General features: G+C 39.6%; 1 protein-coding gene across 1 annotated transcript in view; it reads left to right on the top strand.

Annotated features, from left to right (window-relative positions):
* Window positions 1-1,370: 1,370 nt before the first annotated feature.
* Window positions 1,371-17,828, top strand: part of foxo6a (forkhead box O6 a) — a 31,354-nt gene continuing 14,896 nt past the window's right edge. The window contains exon 1 of the mRNA XM_046846277.1: window positions 1,371-2,805. Within this exon, the coding sequence (XP_046702233.1) occupies window positions 2,332-2,805 (474 nt within the window). The 5' untranslated portion in view covers window positions 1,371-2,331. The remainder of the gene's footprint in view (window positions 2,806-17,828) is intronic.

Raw genomic sequence — 17,828 nt, 5'->3', positions numbered from 1 at the left:
AATATCCAAGTGCATTATGTTTTATCCTCAAAAGACAGATCATGCATTATATCTTAAGGAAACCTATTTTTAATTCCCAATTCCAAAAATGATTAATATCAAATAGTATAAAATTTGAAAACTGCTGCAAGATGAATTTCTTTCCCCCCTAGTTTTATTTGTATTTAATAGTATGTTTAAACAGTGCATTGTGTGATGGGCATGCAGCTCATACACACGTGCATAGTCATTTATTCATAATTATATAATGAATTGGTTTTAATGATTGTATTTATTTGCCGCATATGGAAACAACTAATCAAAAATCATCTTGATTGTATTATGGTGCCAGAATAAAAAACAAAAAAATACAAGGAAAACTGAACAAATCACCTGTTTAAAATTAGTTGTATTACTTGTGTTAATGTTAAGTTTAAACTTTTTTGAGAACTGAAAAATGAACAGGTGTCTGTGCACTAGTGTTTAGATCAAGTATTCATATGGATTATGGAGAGAGATTAAAATGAAGTAAGATGTAAATTTGAATACAGTGTGGACCAAAACTAAGTTTATCCCAAGTGGCAGTGAAATAAAGCAGGCTACAACTGTGGTATTTGGAGACTGTAGACCTCTGTCTGTTTTTTAGCAGTTTCTGTAATATTAAATGTTTGGTGATAGTATTGTTTCTCTGAAATAGGGCCATTACCACATCAATATATTTTATAAACGTTTTCAAATATAGATTGGAGCAATTCAACCTGACACTTCTTATATCAGATCAGACACTGGATATAACTGATCCATGATGATCTTACTTACATTTGTTTATTGACAAACTGTAGCCTATGTATCCAGGTGAAATCTCCAGTGTGAAGGTGAACTCACTCTACCCTATTCACACCAGTGCAGAGCGTTAGCCAATGTGTTGAATAAACTTAGTTTCATTGGTCTACTTTTTCAGATTGACTCAAATAAAATTACTTTTTTTCTATGTGGTGGATAGTTATCTGGCCCAGGCACTGTTTGATCCTACAGAATATACACCTATAGTCATTGCAATAGTGGTGTAATTTCCTCTATACACACTCAGGAAAAAGGGTACCAAGCTGTGTCTTTCGTTATCAGTGTAGTAGGTCCCTCAAGGGCACACCTATAGAACATGTGCACCTAAAAACTAAATTATAGTCTATGTATATGCCTTAATCTAGGTAAAATATTAAAAGTACAAATATATACAAGGGCAACACTCCAGGGGCAAAGAAAGCTGTTTTTCAGTAAGTGCAGGCATATAACGTGAATGTGACGTAACTATATGACGCGTGCTCTGTTCCATACGATTGCATGCAATATGAGTTTGAGAGGAAGCCTTTAAGTCCTCTCAGTGCAGACACTCGGGGCATGCATTATTTTCTTGGTGTAATTGTAAAGACCGTGGGTGAGACGTCTGTGGAAACATCCCTCATCCACAGCTCATGAGTGTAAATCTGGGATTTGTTTGACGAAGATGGACAGATCAGCATCGATCGAAACATTTTAAAGCGTTTGTACAACGTTAATCTCCTTCATCGCAATAGGTGGGCATGGCCTCGCACCCTCCTCACTGGCCAATTATGGGCGAGCTGCGTTTCTTCAACTCCACACCGCCGGTGCGTCATCCTTTTACAACCGCCGAAAGGGCCGAGCGTAACGGCGCGTGATCGGGGATCTCAGCGGACCGAAAGTGATACAGCGAGAGGAAGACCAGCTCAGGTGATGAAGAGCAAAACCCTGAGCTCTTAAAGTAAGAGGAGCCTGGACTGGATCTGAGCCACGCAGTTGTGTAGTAATGAATGCATGCTTGCGCACACTCCAATGAAGGGATTTCGCTCTCTTCATTGACCATGCCATACTGAATCATCGAGGACTTCTCCACCCTTGACCTCCTTTAAAGAAAGTCAAGATGCAACTTTTCAGAGCGCTTAGGATAAACCACCGTCTGGTCGCATCCTAAAGATCATCTGTTGCTGCAGCCGGTTCAAATAAAAGCCTAAGCAGAAAACAAAAAAAAGATCTTCAAATCAGTAAACTAAGTGCATTTAATCTGGACTGAGAGTAGCGTGAATGTGCATGGTGGATTTCTTTGATTGTATGTCTTGTCATTTCAACGGGATAAAAAAAAAAACATGGCATGTCTAATATTGTCTACTCGAAGATTGTTTTACGTGTCGGTTTCTGAGAGCTGTCAATTCGAGATGCCGTGTTTCTTCGCTTGCCGGTTCACTGTCCTCCCTCTGAAGTAGACATTTCGGCTCAGGTGACGGATAGTGTGGACGGCGCGGAGTCACGCTTCCATCTAATTTACTACTGTGGACCATGATGGTGGAGGACGAGGAGCTGGATGCGCGTGCACTTGACCTGGACGCGGACCTGGAGCCGCGCAGCCGGCCGCGCTCGTGCACCTGGCCGCCGCCTTGTCCCGAGGACTTCCCGGTGGCCGCAGAGCTCAACGCAGCCCCTTGTCCAGTGCTGAAGACGGAAGCCGAGATCGGCCCGCCGTGCAGATCCGGGAGGAAGAGTGTGAACCCAGCGGAGGTTAAGCGCGAACCCGGTGCGCCGCCGTTGCCATGTCTGAGCGGCGCTGCACTCGATGTCGCCGGGCAGCTGCGCAAAGCCAAGTCCTCACGACGCAACGCGTGGGGGAACCTGTCATACGCGGACCTGATCACCCGCGCCATCGAGAGCACGCCAGAGAAAAGGCTCACACTGTCGCAGATTTACGATTGGATGGTGCGATATGTACCTTATTTCAAGGATAAAGGAGACAGTAACAGCTCGGCTGGATGGAAGGTAAGACGCACGTGCACGCAGATTTTGCAAGGCTGAAAGCACCAAACTCAATAAATAATAGGTACACATTTTTATGAAGTTTTTGACATGCATCTGTGTTGCATTTTGTTCCTTATTATTTCTGTCTATTAGGATACTTTTTTTTTTTTTAAAGGCTACTCAAACATCAACCAAAAAGAACAGTAGAAGTTTGTCTGTTGCTTGTTCTCCATGACCACTAGTCCGATGCTCAAGGAGCCAAAATATTTTGTATAGACATACATCACATTATGGTGTCAGAAGTACTTGGGACACCTGCCATAGTCTACTCACTGTATTGTGTAGCATCATTAGCAGTCATTCCACACCTAACACTACCCTAACCCAAACACATCTGACTAATTGTTTAATACATTCTGGATCAAACTGTGGCATCAGACCACTTTGTCTATTTATAAAGCATTCTGAGCATTGGATAAGAAATTGTATGTAGCCTTTTGTCTCATTAATTAGTTTCCATGGTCCAGCTCTACACTACACATCACACTCATCAATAATACTACTATTATTCTTTAGCACAAAGAAGCATATAAAATGGAATCACCTGGCAGCACATCATATGTTAATACATTTTATTCCCCACATTCATCAATAGCAGGTGTCTTACTATCTAAAAATTGTCATCCATTCATTCAACAACAAAGATCACAGTAAAATATCTTCTCAAACTCTACTTTAATCATTTAACTTAAACCATCATCTAGTTATCTAACCACTCTGCAACTTAATTTAAAATAGCAATTTAAATAGCAATTTAAATAGCAATAAGCATGTTGTTCCTAATCCCATCCTTATTTTTTTTTTTTATCATATATTTAATATTTATACTATACTTTGAGGCATTGCTGAACACTTCCTTGTCTTGATGTAAATATGATTAAGGAAGTTCAGTGATACCTAGGTCACGAACGAACTCGATCCCTAATGTGGGCCAGGATTGCTCATGTAGATTCACTTTGTCTTGCAGCTTAGTCATGCTGACAAGATTCTATTTGTTTACCGCCCGATTAAGGACATTGATAAGACATGATAATCATTTGGTGTAAAATATAAAGATATTACATTTCGGTGGCTGTTACTTCCAAAAAGCACAATATTTGCTCCATTACTTTAGTTGAGACATTCAGCCAGAATTATATTTAGTCTATTTACTTCCTCTCAGCACCAATAGGTTGACTGTTCTGGAAATGTCCACTGATGGGAGACAAATGTGCATTGAAGATCCAACCATGACCACAGCACTGTGGCTCACCACTCTGTGGGCAGTGGGAAGAAAACAAAAAGAAAAGAGCGTAAATCCAAATCCATAAATGTTCAATGGATTCATCATTTCCCCAGGCATAGGCACCTGGGTCTGATGTAAGGTTATCTAATTTAAACAATATGTGCTGAGGTGTGTCTACAGGTGTCTGAGCTCCATTATCCCTTCCTTGTGACAAGACACTGTGCTAGTCAACCACATAGTAGCCACCATATCTTTAGCACTACTGTCCCAGTGCAGACTTGCGTAAGAGCAAATTAAAGGGTTTACCACAAGCACTACTACTGCAGCAGTTTTTAGAGCTTGTCCAGACATAGCCCGTGCCTAGGTAATGAAGGTGATTAGGCAAGCTTTTTAAAGTATGCTTGTGCCCAGTTATAGATGTGACCCTGTTTCCGGTAGAAACAATATAAATAGTGTTCTAAAAATAAACAATAGAAACACAGTCATATAGGTTATATTTTGTATAGGGACCTTTTAAACTGCTATTTCCTAAGTAGTGTTGACTAACACATTCCCTTTTTGTAACAAGTACATCATTGGTGATTTATCAATGATAATATATCTTAGTTAAATAGCACCAAATTAGCACCCAAACTCCTTCTATTGCAGCTTATTTATAATTAGCATTTGAGAGGCAGTGAAACATATTCACTGTATGAAGAACACTTCAAAATGTCTTTAAAAGCAGCATGCAAATAGCAGAATAATAAGCCATTTTGAGAAAAGGAAGTCTAATTAGGCTCCATATTCGTTTATTTGACAGTGTGGACTGTCTGAGTGAACAAGTTTAGATTAGTGCATTGATTCTATGAAAGAAGAAGAAGAATTTTTGTTAATGTTAAATAAGTTCATCATGCAGGATGACCTTTGTCCCTGTGTTCTTGTTTAGGAGGTCGGGTGTATTATTGTGTATAAGTACCAGTAATCAGTTCTCATTAAATTTGCATGTGTCTATTTGTTTAACATCTATGCCGTTTAAAACAGTGCAAATATACAGGTTATTAATGCTCTCTCAACAGCAAAAGACTGCCCTGTGGAATTCCTACCATTTAATGAACCTTGGAGCACTGGTTCAGACCCTTAACCACCGAGCCACTGTTCTGTTTCTGGTGGTATAATTATGTTGACCATGTGTTGGTTAAGTCTTACTGACACTGCTGAGGAAGTGGTGTCGTATTCTGTAGACGTGTGTAGGGGGATCCTTTGATCAGTATGACAGCATGCCATCGCTGTGGATTATGTGCTGCTCAGATGTTTTTATTTTTGTATACAAGGGCATGTGTAAAATAAAGTATTTAAAAGAAAAAATGTGTATATCATGATTTTCATGGATATTTGCAAGAATACAAGCTAATAGCTTTTTCTGAATTGTACTGTGGTTTCTTTTCAAATTTATCTGAAATTATCGCCTTAAGCATATGTATAATTGAGAGAGAGAGAGAGAGAGAGAGAGAGAGAGAGAGAGAGAGAGAGAGAAAGAAAGAAAGAGGGAGAGTGCAAGTGATGGAGTGTACAAGTGTCTGACCGCTGGTGTTCTGGTGCCAGGAGATTGCAAGTCAGGTCAGAGCGTGTGCCAAGCAGTCAGTCAGACACTCTAATCTGAAGTGACGAGAGCGTTATTTATAACGTGTCTTTAGGTACGAGCACAAGCCAGCAGTGCAAAGGGTCAGCAGCCTGCCACTGCATGCAAACTGTCAAAATGAGAGCAAGTAAGTCAGTGTGAAGAGTAAGACTGTGAGTGAAAGAGAAGGAAACACTGACACACTAAGGGCACTACGGTGTCTATTCTAGATATTCTAATCATTTTATTATTAATTAAGTTGTATGCATTAATTGGTGCCGTTATGAATCTAAATAAAACACAATGCAGAAAAAAATGGTACATAAACATATATATAGTATCTACATGATTGTTTTTTTGGTTTGTGTTTGGGCAGATTTAGCTTTTGCCATTGTGGTTTACCATAACCTGAAGTCCATGCTTTTTATGGTGTAGTATTTACGAGTCATATATAAAAAAGTCCTCGAAAATTGACTCTTAACATTCTGAAGTGGGTACACTGTGTGCATGAGTGAAACTATAAGCATTTGAGCTCATTCTTATGGGCAGAAATCAAAGATTAAAGATAAAAATCACCCTGAGGTCTTAGCCATATATTTTATTGGTTCTAGTGTGTTGTAAAATAATGGCGATGAGGCAACACAGTGAGAAACAGAAATATATTTACTGGTGAGATTATGTCATCTACTGAGGTTATGTACCTTGCTCAAAGGGGAGCATCAGTTGGCTGCACCGGACTCATCCAAGTCATGACACATAGCCTTTGGCTTCACGTGGCTTCTTACTAGTCTTCAAAGCCACACATGGTGCACAGATTACACAGGATGTTTCAGAGCCAGAGCAGAACTCTCAATCCCTGTTCTATGTAGTCATAGAATGTTTGAGTTACTCATGCATATTTCATCTGTGAGTAATTTGACTGGATTAGTGTAGATTCGATTAGTCTCTACAAGATACATCATTTTCTTGTTAGGCTTAGCTTATTAGCTTTTTTAGTTAAAGAGTTAAATTTTACTGCAACATTTAGATCTGCAGAGTAAAAAAGGTTATCCAAGATCAGAATTTTCAGATTGTCTAGAAGAGCTCGCCTCCTTGATTGCTGCTTTATTATTGCTGCTTCTTCTTTTTTCAATTAATGCTGTGTGTTGCAGAGTTTTGAGGTGTCTCCTCAGATTTGCCATTTTGGATTGGAATGGTGCACCAAGACTTTATGAGCACAAAGTGAACAGATTATCACTTGTCCATGCCAAGATTAGACCTCAGCCATACTAGTAAGCGGGAAATGGAATGCAGGCAGACATAGAAGGCTGCCTTTGGAGGGGGTGCTTAAGTTGGAATGATTGTTTTGGTCATGGTTTTCTTTGTACACTTGCTGTATATGAAGTGTTATAATGTGTGTGGAGACTAAACTGCATTCTGCACAAATTCCAAGAGACCAACAAACAGAAGAATGTGTGGGCGCATGCCAACCAGATGGTTCTACACAGACCCCTGAGGTACACCGGACCCACAGAGCCATAAGTGTAGGCCTTGAGTGTGGCTTGCATCTTTGAGCCTAACACTATTTTTCCCAAGCTCTCCTCTTTACCCTGCTCACATGCAGCCAGGAGTGTGCCAGCTGTCATAGGGAGGAAATTATGTAGTGCTTCATACTAGTTTGGAAAAATCTGTCCTGTTATCCAAACCAATCAGACACTGATGACTGCAAACTTGTTATATAAAGGCTGTGTGCTTTTTACCTCCTGACTTTTGTTAACTTGGTGGAATGAGGCGGTAAGAATATATTTTTAACTGGTTTGATACTAATGAAAGCTATTTTATCTATGAAGGTGGATGATTGTAATAAAGCCTTAATTTGCAACTCAATATGTTTGCTAACTAGCTAACATATTGTGTAAAAGTATAGAAGGAAAAATAGGTACTGATGCATAATGATTCCCTATATTGGTGTTGCGTCAATAGTCACGAAATGTTATCTATTGATTCGTGTTCATAGACATAAACTTCCGCTGTTTTGGTGTCACTGAGGATGACTTTCTATATAGTGTATTTTTTGGTGCCTCCGTCAAACTTTCTGCCACTGGATACCACAGCAGCTGTATTGTTTTTTTCTCGTTTGTTATTGATTTTTAAAATTCAAGCACTACTTATTAACATTTAAGCAGGAGAATTTTATCCTTTTTTTTTATTGCTTTATATTTGTTAATCTACTCGCTATTATAAACCATTGCCAGTGGTTTCTTCCAGTCAAAATACCGTAAATATATTCTCATGGTTAATAATTGGAGACTGCGTTAATTAGAGACACACATTTATTATAGTATAAACCTAACCCTTACCCTAACCATATATCTTCTGCCTTATTCTCTGATAAAAGCCGGAAATAAAATTACCTTTGGTATTTCTGTATTTCAGCAGTACCCATGATCCTCTGCCTCCGTTGCTATGGCGACAGAGCCAGACAGATGCAGTCGTGCTGAGTGCCACGAAAAAAGAGGGAAATTTGCGTCCATAAACACGAATCAATATATGAAAGTTCGTGACTATATCACGAAATGCCGCGAGACTGTGTTGGTATGTTACATGTAAAAATCTCTGTGAACCATTCAAACTATTTTTTATGACCTTTCACATAATGGGTCTAAAAGGTTCCTTTAGTGTGTGAGCAGATCTAAAATAATGTGGATATTAAAGGTTTTGTGTTTGTGTTTGTGTGTGTGTGTGTGTGTGTGTGTGTATGTGTGTGTGTGTGTGTGTGTGTGTCTTTTGGGTATGCTGTGTTGCGTACCTCTCTGTGTGTTAGAGAGAGCGGTACTGTGTGTGTGTGTGTGTGTGTGTGTGTGTGTGTGTGTTTGTGTGTGTGTGTGTGTGTGTGTGTGTGTGTGTGTGTGTGTGTGTGTGTGTGTGTGCACTTGCATTTATGTGAACGTCTATGTGTTTGTGAGTATGTGTGTGTGTGCGCATGTGCGTGTGTGTTGATGGGCTCAGTGGGAGACTGGGTCCTGGGGGAATAACTCTCGTTAATAATTCAGACGAGGCTCATTATCAAGGCAGTGCAGATTTCTCCCTGATTTCACCTTAATTGCAGGCAGCCTGCTCCACTCAGGCAGTCTGTAGTCACGCTGCGCTCACTCACTTTCTCTCCCTTGCTCTTTCTAGCTCTCTCTCTACCTCTTTCTTACTGAACACATTCAAATTTATATACATATATGCAGATTTGGAATAGAAGTCTATGAGGATAAAATGAACAGTGATGTCTTTAATTGGATGGTATCTTATATTATTATACATCCATACATACATAAAAAAGTCTGAGTCCTTTTAACACACATTGCCTATTTTTGCAATGTCTTTATTAATGAACACATTTGCATTAAATACAATTGTTGTGTTTAATAATTGTTTATAACTAATCAATAATTGCTTAAAATCTGTGACCTGTAAGGAATAACAGATGCTTAGTACCTTTTCTGATATTCCCCACCAACACTGGGTTCCTGATTATGGCAGAGCAGAACACATACAGTATGAAATTCTGAACATTTTAGGTGATTTTGTACACTTGACAATTCATGCTGCTGTTTTTGGCAGTCACAAGTGAGACTATTTTATTTGCAATCATAGATACCTGTGTCACCAAGCTTTTGGGAAACTTTCTCTTTTGGCTATGTTTATGATTTTTCAGCCACATGATTGTCTGCAGGAAATTTTTTTTTTTGCAGAGAGTAAACAGCATGAGTTACATATAAATCCATCATTCAGAATCAATGTCAGAACTTTTGTTTGCTCTCATGGACATGAAATAATGATGGATTGACACACTGCTTACCAAATAAAAGACTGAGCAGCCAACTGTGTAATTAGTATAAAGTCTTTAGAAATTAGAAGATCCATGAGAATCTATCTATCTATCTATCTATCTATCTATCTATCTATCTATCTATCTATCTATCTATCTATCTATCTATCTATCTATCTATCTATCTATCTATCTATCTATCTATCTATCTATCTATCTATCTATCTATCTATCTATCTATCTATCGTCCGCAATTTCCGGACAATAAAGGGCACCCTTATATAAGCCTGAATTTGACAAAGATTTTTATTTTTAACATAAATAAGCCGCACCTGTCTATAAGCTGCAGGTGTCTACACTGAAACTAATGAACTTTACACAGGCTTTAACGAAAGACACTAAATGCAATATGTTGCGCTTCTATTAGGAGCATAGCGGTATTTTGGGAATAGCCTGCCACTGCATTCTTCCGCTATTACTGCGTGTGTGTAAGACTGAGGATTATGTCCTTATTATTTTCTGATGCTCATTTCTAAGTTTCTTTGACTAACCCATAAGGCTGTTGCCAAGAAAAATAAAAAAAGCACGAGTTTTGGAAACCTGTCTGTGCTTTTATGATTTCTGTAGCAACTGGAGTTTTAGTTAGTTAGTTTAGTTTAGTTAGAGCTCTCCCGTCACCCAGACTCTACACGTTACAACGGCTTGTATCTAAACAGTAGCCGACCAAGTAAGTCATTGTTCACTGTCTTCCTCCTTCCTTTCACAACTACAGTGGTACCTTGACCTACGAGTGCATTAATGTACAAGTTTTTTCCGAGGTACGAGCGGTCACTTGGTCGATATTTTTGCTGTTTGCGAATTTTTTGTTACGCAAGCAAAAAATTGAGGTACGAGCTCGAGACGCCGCTGCTAGATGGCGAATCGAAGCCAGAAAGCGAAGATTGTGACGAAAATGAAGATAAGCAAAGTAAAAAGTAAAAGTAAAAATTTTAAAGTTTAGGGATACGTAGTGTACAGGAGTGATAGTAAAAAAATGAGTTTTGCCTCCGCTTATCGCCTCTACCCCCCCTCCACACACACACACACACACACACACACACACACACCAGCGCCGTTTTCATTAGTTCAAGTCGTCTCATCTCCAAGGAAAACACACTGAATAAAACCTTATTATATCTTTACATACTCTTTCTATTATGTTTTTATACAAGATTTGTTATTTAGAAATGTATTTTCCAATTTAATAACGAAAAATAAAAATGGGGTGTAATTTTGAGGGTTGTATCGGATTAATGCCATTTTAAGTATTTTCAATATGGAAAACTGATTTGATGTGCGAGCAAATTGAGATACGAGCTCGTCCACGGAACGAATTAAACTCGTAGGTCAAGGTACCACTGTATTTCTCTGGGGAGTTTAGCTTTTGTCATCGTTGTGCGCCACCGGTGGAAGTTTTTCTCCCGATGCCGTGCAGCTCAGTACACAGGTGAGGTGCGTTTTTTCGTTTCTGTTCAGAAATTTCATTGGTCTAATGTTATGTCGCTCAGTTTTTTGGCTTGAAGTTTGTGAAACCGGTAAAAACCCAGGAAAAATCAATAAATTAGCCGCTTCGTTGTTTAAGCCACGGGTTTATATATATATATATACTATTAATAGCCAAAAACATTCAATGGTTGTATCTTGAGGCAACTTACATAATATACATTCAGTTTAATTGATTAATGTGAATTATAATACATAGCTAAGTACTCATTGATTCACTGGGTATGTGGGTACAACAAACTTAGCAATCAAAATGGCATACATGATAAATGGACAGCAGTTAATTACCATAACCAGCATTTTAACAAAACACATTTTCATAAACATACTTAATTTTCACAGGCATGTCTAATATTTACATTTAACAATTAACCTATATTGTCTAGTAATACTACTGATTTAGGTCCCCTGGTGGTCTAGTGGTTAGGATGCGGTGCTCTCACTGCTGCGGCCCAGGTTCGATCCCCGGTCAGGGAACCAACCCCAGCCACTCTTAGTGCCGGTCCCAAGCCCGGATAAATGGGGAGGGTTGCGTTAGGAAGGGCATCCAGTGTAAAACGTGCCAAATCAAACATGCGAATGTTCCGCTGTGGCGACCCCTAATGGAAGAAGCCAAAAGAAAGTCTAGTAAACCTACTGATTGTTTAGGTGGTGAGGGTAGATGAGTTTAAGTACCTGGGGATAACAAAGTGCAAAGTAATGGAGAGTGTGGTCCCCAACCCCCGAGCCGTGGACTCGTTTTATTTCTAACTTTCCGTTTTATTTATTATCTGATTCTAAACGATGTTTTATTTCGGAAAATTAATTCCGCCACATCTGTCTAAGATTCATTCTTGATGCATGTCAAGATGCTTGCCTCGGTCACAGGTTTTACCTACATCCGCTACCAGTGTTGGGCAGTAACTAATACTGTAACGCGTTACTTTTAAAAATAAAGTAACTTTGTTACCATTACCATATGGTGCATTACCCGTTACTTTTTTAAATGAATGAATTTTGGCTGAAGTGTAGAATACAGTCTAACCTGTTTACAGCAGAGACGCATTGTAGGATTGGTGGATAACCCTCAGTATACGCGAAGAAGACGCACTGTGGGCGTGTCTCCGTTTATTCAGGTCTGTGCGGCAGTAATGGCGAGTCCAGGCGAGAGCAAGACGAGTTTCTCAAAGTGGAAATATGCTCATTATTTCACTTTAGTTAAGTATAAAGACAAAAAATTTTAAGTCAAATGTAAGCTGTGTCTTTCTGGTTCGAAGTTCGTATCTACTGCGATAGCAGCACCTCCAATCTGTTGAAGATCCTCCAGGACCTCCATGCCTAAGGAGCTAGAAGCTAGAAGCTAACCCAGTGTTCTGTTCTACATTGTTGATAGTTTTCATACTTAAGCTGTGAAATGAACATTTTTAAGAGCTCAACACAACAGCTTTTATGATGCAGAAGCCACTTTAGTTTTTGATTCTGAATATATTATTCAGCTTGTTTTGTTATTTATTTCAGAAATCCTTGTGATATATTCAGTTTGTGCTGGTCTGACTTAAATAAAATAGTGTTTAAAAATTGCTTTGTGTTTAAGTCAGTTTTGTGTTTGTAGACCATAAAAGGGCATTAATAGAAACATTAAAGAACGTTCTTTAAAAAAGTAACTAAAAAGTTACTTTTAACAGTAACACATTACATTTTGGTGTAAGTAATCAACAAAGTAACTAAGTTACTTTTTGAATGAAGTAACGAGTAACTGTAACTAGTTACTACTTTTTAGTAACTAGCACAACACTGTCCGCTACCTTCTTAAAGGGGCTGCTGCGGCCGGTTACACATAATACATTACCGCTAAATTGAAACCCCCAAGCTAGCAAAATGAACAAAAAACAACACAGTGGATTTACGTTTATTGTTATATTTCGAAAATACCAGTTTTTATGCTGGTCGTATCATTTTATTTTGTTGTATTTATCCGCCACACCTTCAAGGCCAGTCCATGAATATTGTCTTACATTAAACAGGTCCGTGGCGCAAAAAAAGTTGGGGACCACTGTGTTAGAGAAGTGAAGAAAAGAGTGCAGGCAGGGTGGAGTGGGTGGAGAAGAGTGGAGTGATTTGTGATAAAAGAGTATCTGCAAGAGTGAAAGGGAAAGTTTATAGGACTGTGGTGAGACCTGCGATGTTGTACGGTTTAGAGACAGTGGCATTGAGTAAAAAACAGAAGGCGGAGCTGGAGGTAGCAGAGCTGATGATGTTGAGATTTTCATTGGGAGTGACGAGGATGGACAGGATAAGAAGCCGGTTTATTAGAGGGACCACACATGTACAGTAGGACATTTTGGAAACAAGGTAAAGGAGGCGCGATTGAGATGGTTTATTCATGTGCAGAGGAGGGACATGGGGTATATCGGTAGAAGAATGCTGAGGATGGAGCCACCAGAAAGGAGGAAAAGAGGAAGACCAAAGAGGAGGTTGATGGATGTGGTGAGGGAAGACATGCAGGTAGTTGGTTTGAAAAAGGCAGATGTAGAGGACAGGGGGTATGGAGAAGGAGGATCAACTGTGGCAACCCCTAACGGGAGAAGCCGAAAGAAGAAGAAGTACTACTAATTGTTTGAATCTGAATATTAAAAAACCTAAATTAGTTTAAGTTGTAAAAGGCCCAACATGTACACGGTTACTCTTTTAAAAAGCGTGTAAAGCTTTAAAAAATGAGGTTTATTCTTGAGAAATACTGTTTTTTAGTCATCCAGTCATATATCATTTAAATCGTAGCCAAGTTTTAACAGTATAAATATTTTGCCTAAAATCAAATATCATAATTTATGTCCAAATTTTTACAATATGTTGATGAACACAGTGCCTCACATATGTAACCTGCCTATTTTTGTGTACATATGTCCTTTTTTTGAGACCTGAGGTAAACACAGCTTGTTCCTCCCTCAGAGACAGAATGAGGGAGTAACTCCAAATCTTCCCAGACTTCCATTAAATGCTAATCAGTCCAAATCTTCATGTAGTTGAGAAATAAAAAATCCAAGCGCATCCCAAGTTCAGTCACAAGGGTTCAGATTCTACCAAAGCTCAGATTCCATGTACAACAGTATTGAGCTTCTCTGTGCCCGTTGCCAGCTAGGGTCTAATTATCAGCAAGTTAGTACTCACATGAACTCTCGTGTATCAGGGAAAGAATGTGGAAATCTGAGAAAGTGTGAAATGATCGTAGCAGCTTGACAGCATGCTTTTGGGAGTGCGCTGAGATGTGTGGATTGATTCAGACCCAGCGACATGGCTTTCGCTCGTAGGCTGCTGCTGAGTGCTGATTGATGGCTATTAATGTGTCTTGTGAGGTACCCGAGGTGATTTATGCCTTAGAGTGCCATATCTCATGCTGCTCTCCTCTCTAGCTGAAGCACACTGACAAGCTTAGGAAGGCTAAGCATTCTCGCCAAGGTGATATGCAGCTCTTGTATGTTATGTGAAGTTATGAGTCTGGGTTCATCAGAATGCTTGAACCTCTGAACTACGATCAGCTATGTCTCTGTCTGTTCAGGCATCATTTATTATGGGCACAGTAGCTTAACTGGAGCAGAAATAGTGCATCAGTACAGATCCTGTACTCCAGTTGCAAAAGTGGGAGAGGAATATGAAGCGTGACATCTCAATGTCTATCTCTACAGTAGAGTACAGGCCAAGAGAGGGCATGTTGGCTGTGGTTAATATGTGAACTGCTTACCCTTGTCATTAACTGAGTTTGTGTTCATGTTGCTTTTTCTCCTGGGTTGATAATAATATCTGCATAGAAGGACACAAGAACTAGAAGAAAATCTTAGACCTGTTCTAGTTAAAAAAACGTTCAAAGTCCCTAATTGCTGTATAGATGCAGATTTGTACTCTGTTTTAAGTAAGCATATGACTAAAAATGGTTGACCAGGAACACATTTGGAATAACCAAAATAGTGTGTCTTTTGCACGTCTCTGGCCCACAAACTATTCCCTTTCCTGGAAAATTAGTTCAAGCATTTGTTAAAATTTCAGTTAATGTTTATTATTGCTCTTATGTAGTCATATATTTAATGCTCCCAATAAACTAAAGTAATAAACACAAGGCTCCACATATCTTTAGCAAGATTTGCAATTTTGGTGAGATCTTTTTTACTATTTTCAAAACCCCCCAGAATGGTTATTTCCAAAGTCTGCTCTATTCTGTGTAGCAAGCAGTTTGATTTTGTTTTATGGATGTGTAGGAGCAATATTTAGCAGGACTAGTGGGTTGTGGATGTGGCATGTGGTCAGACTTTGGTAAGGGAGCATAGTAGGAGCCAATGTCAGACCTATTATAAGTGGGACAGCTTTTGGCGTAGGAGGTGTAAGACATTGGAAGTGACTCAACTGTGGTTTCACTATTTTACAGGGTTTGCTCCTTATGGATTTAATGTGGTCACTAGGTAGCAGAAGTGTGTTGCTTTGGCAGTAGGTCACTATTTGCCCAGAATGATGGTGGAGTTATTGAGGGGGGGGTTGGTGGTGAGTCAGATGGCTGAGACGTGGCAGTCCTATGTGGATTTGTGTGTCAGTGTAGATAAAAGTAGGTCGGGTTTAGAGCATATGTTTAATATTCTGACCATGTGAATGTTAAACTTTAAGAAAGCAGATAGCCCTTCATGAACCCAGCCTGTTCTTTCCCTCTCTCTATTCATCCTTCTGTTCCATCTCTCCCTCACATTCTTAGTCTTGTAGTCTCCTGTGTTTTTCCCCTCACACTTTTCAGTCTTCAAATCTTCATCTGTGTTTGTTTACCCCTCTTGTTTAGCATTCCTCTCGCCATTTCTGCGCACTCTAAGAATCTATAAATCCCTGAGTCATCCATCTACTTCATTCCCTCCAGTTCTCGCTCTGTTTCTCTCAGTCTCACTCCACTGCTCTTTGTGTCTTCTCGCTGTCTGCTGGTTAGTGTGCAACCCCGAGACCCCTGCACCTACTGTGCTGCAACTGTCTCGCTATGCCTACTCCTCTTTTCATGAGTGACACTTATGGACAGCTTCTAAAAGAGTGCAGAGTCTTCAATGCTCTCACTCTCTCTCTCTCTCTCTCTCTCTCTCTCTCTCTCTCTCTCCCTCCCTCTCCCCCCCGAGATTCACCTCTGTTTATGTCTATATAGTGAATGTTGGTGACCTGGTAGAGTACAATAAAAGAGAGCAGGCATGTGTTGCAGGCTCAGGGATTTTGGCTGTAGCCTGCTACCTCCTCAGGTTTTCAATGATTGAGAAAGGTCACGGCTAGGGTTGTCTTAACCTCCACTCTGCCAGGAGGTGACTGTAGATTTGAAGCGGAATTCTAGCCTAGGCATCCAAATTGCCCCCACCTCTTTTTTGCTGTTGAGAGAAAAGTGGAGTGAGAAGAAATTGAAGGAGAGAGCGGTGGATAGAGTTGCAGGTAAGGTAGAAGGAGGGAAATAGCACACTTTGAATAAAGTGTGTATCCATTAGTGCACATACACAACCACACACACATTATGGCACCATCTACACACTTGCTCCCATCAGGCACTCACCCACTGGCTGAAATGTGCATGGTTTGTACACCAGACAACCAGATTGCTATGCTTCCGGTATAAATCAATAATTAGATGAATGCAATAACAGCTCATAAGAGGAAGGCCTCTCGATTAAGCACAAAATGGGTGATTGGCGTGAAGTGATGGAGCTGTAAGGAAGAGTCTTCCCTAAGCAATCGGGTTAGTGATGTAATTCTCCAGATTCACACAAGCGATAAACACAAAAAGGCTGATAAGAAAAGAAATCTCAAAATAGTTCTCAGAAAAAAAGGGTTGTGAATTGGCAGATAGGAGATCGTTAAATTGTGTACATGCTTTGTGTGTTTCTGTGTGTGCTTTTTTAAGAGAGCATGAAAAAAATAAGAAAAATAATGATGGCATGTAGCACAATAGGGCATGAAATAGGGACAGGGTCACTATTGTGCTGCATAAAGGAGTACGAGTTGAAGGTGTTGTACATATAAGTTAACTTGGAAGCTGTGTGAGTTTGTATATATATATATATATATATATATATATATATATATATATATATATATATATATATATATATATATGTGTGTGTGTGTGTGTGTGTGTGTGTGTGTGTGTGTGTGTGTGTGTGTGTGTGTGTGTGTTAGATGGTACTACAGTTGCTTTTCCTCTGGTACCTGCCATGGAATGCTAAAGTCATATGATGCTGGTTAAGATGAAGAATGAGTGCATGTTATTTCCCAATTCTACTTCTATTATCACTTATCAGCTGAGCCCTCAGTGCATTTTTAAGTATTTGCCTCCCCTTTTAGAAAATTTTTTTTTAAACATACTATAGTCTGTATGACACATTATATAGTCATGCTATCTTTATGTGCGGTATACAATGTCTTTCCAGCACTACAAAAAGTAAAAGGAAGACAAGGGGTGTGAGAAGAAGAAAACATATGGCAAAGAAGAAAAGGCAGAGGGGAAAAAAGCAGTAAAGAGAGGAGCAGAGGGAGAAGAGGAGAGTCACAGGAAGCTGTGATTTGGTGTTTGCTTAGAATGGCGATATATGACAGGATAAAGGGATGAAGAGAAATTGGTTGTGGAGACAGGCTAGTATAAAGTGAAAGGGGAGGAGAGTGATGATTGTGTGACAGAGAGGAAAGTGCATAGCTCTGTGTGTAATGCTCTCAAGTTAGATATTAAGAGGAGCTTCCCTCCTCTCCACACCTTTTCCTCCTCCTCTCCGAATGTGTCTCCCCCTTTTCTCCCTCCCTCTACCCCTCTTTGCTCCCTATCCATCTGCACTAATGATCCA

Source organism: Silurus meridionalis, chromosome 4 (genome assembly GCF_014805685.1).
Source record: "Silurus meridionalis isolate SWU-2019-XX chromosome 4, ASM1480568v1, whole genome shotgun sequence".
NCBI lineage: Eukaryota > Metazoa > Chordata > Actinopteri > Siluriformes > Siluridae > Silurus > Silurus meridionalis.
Note: the sequence above shows the minus strand (reverse complement) of the source record. Positions and strands in the feature narration are given on the sequence as shown.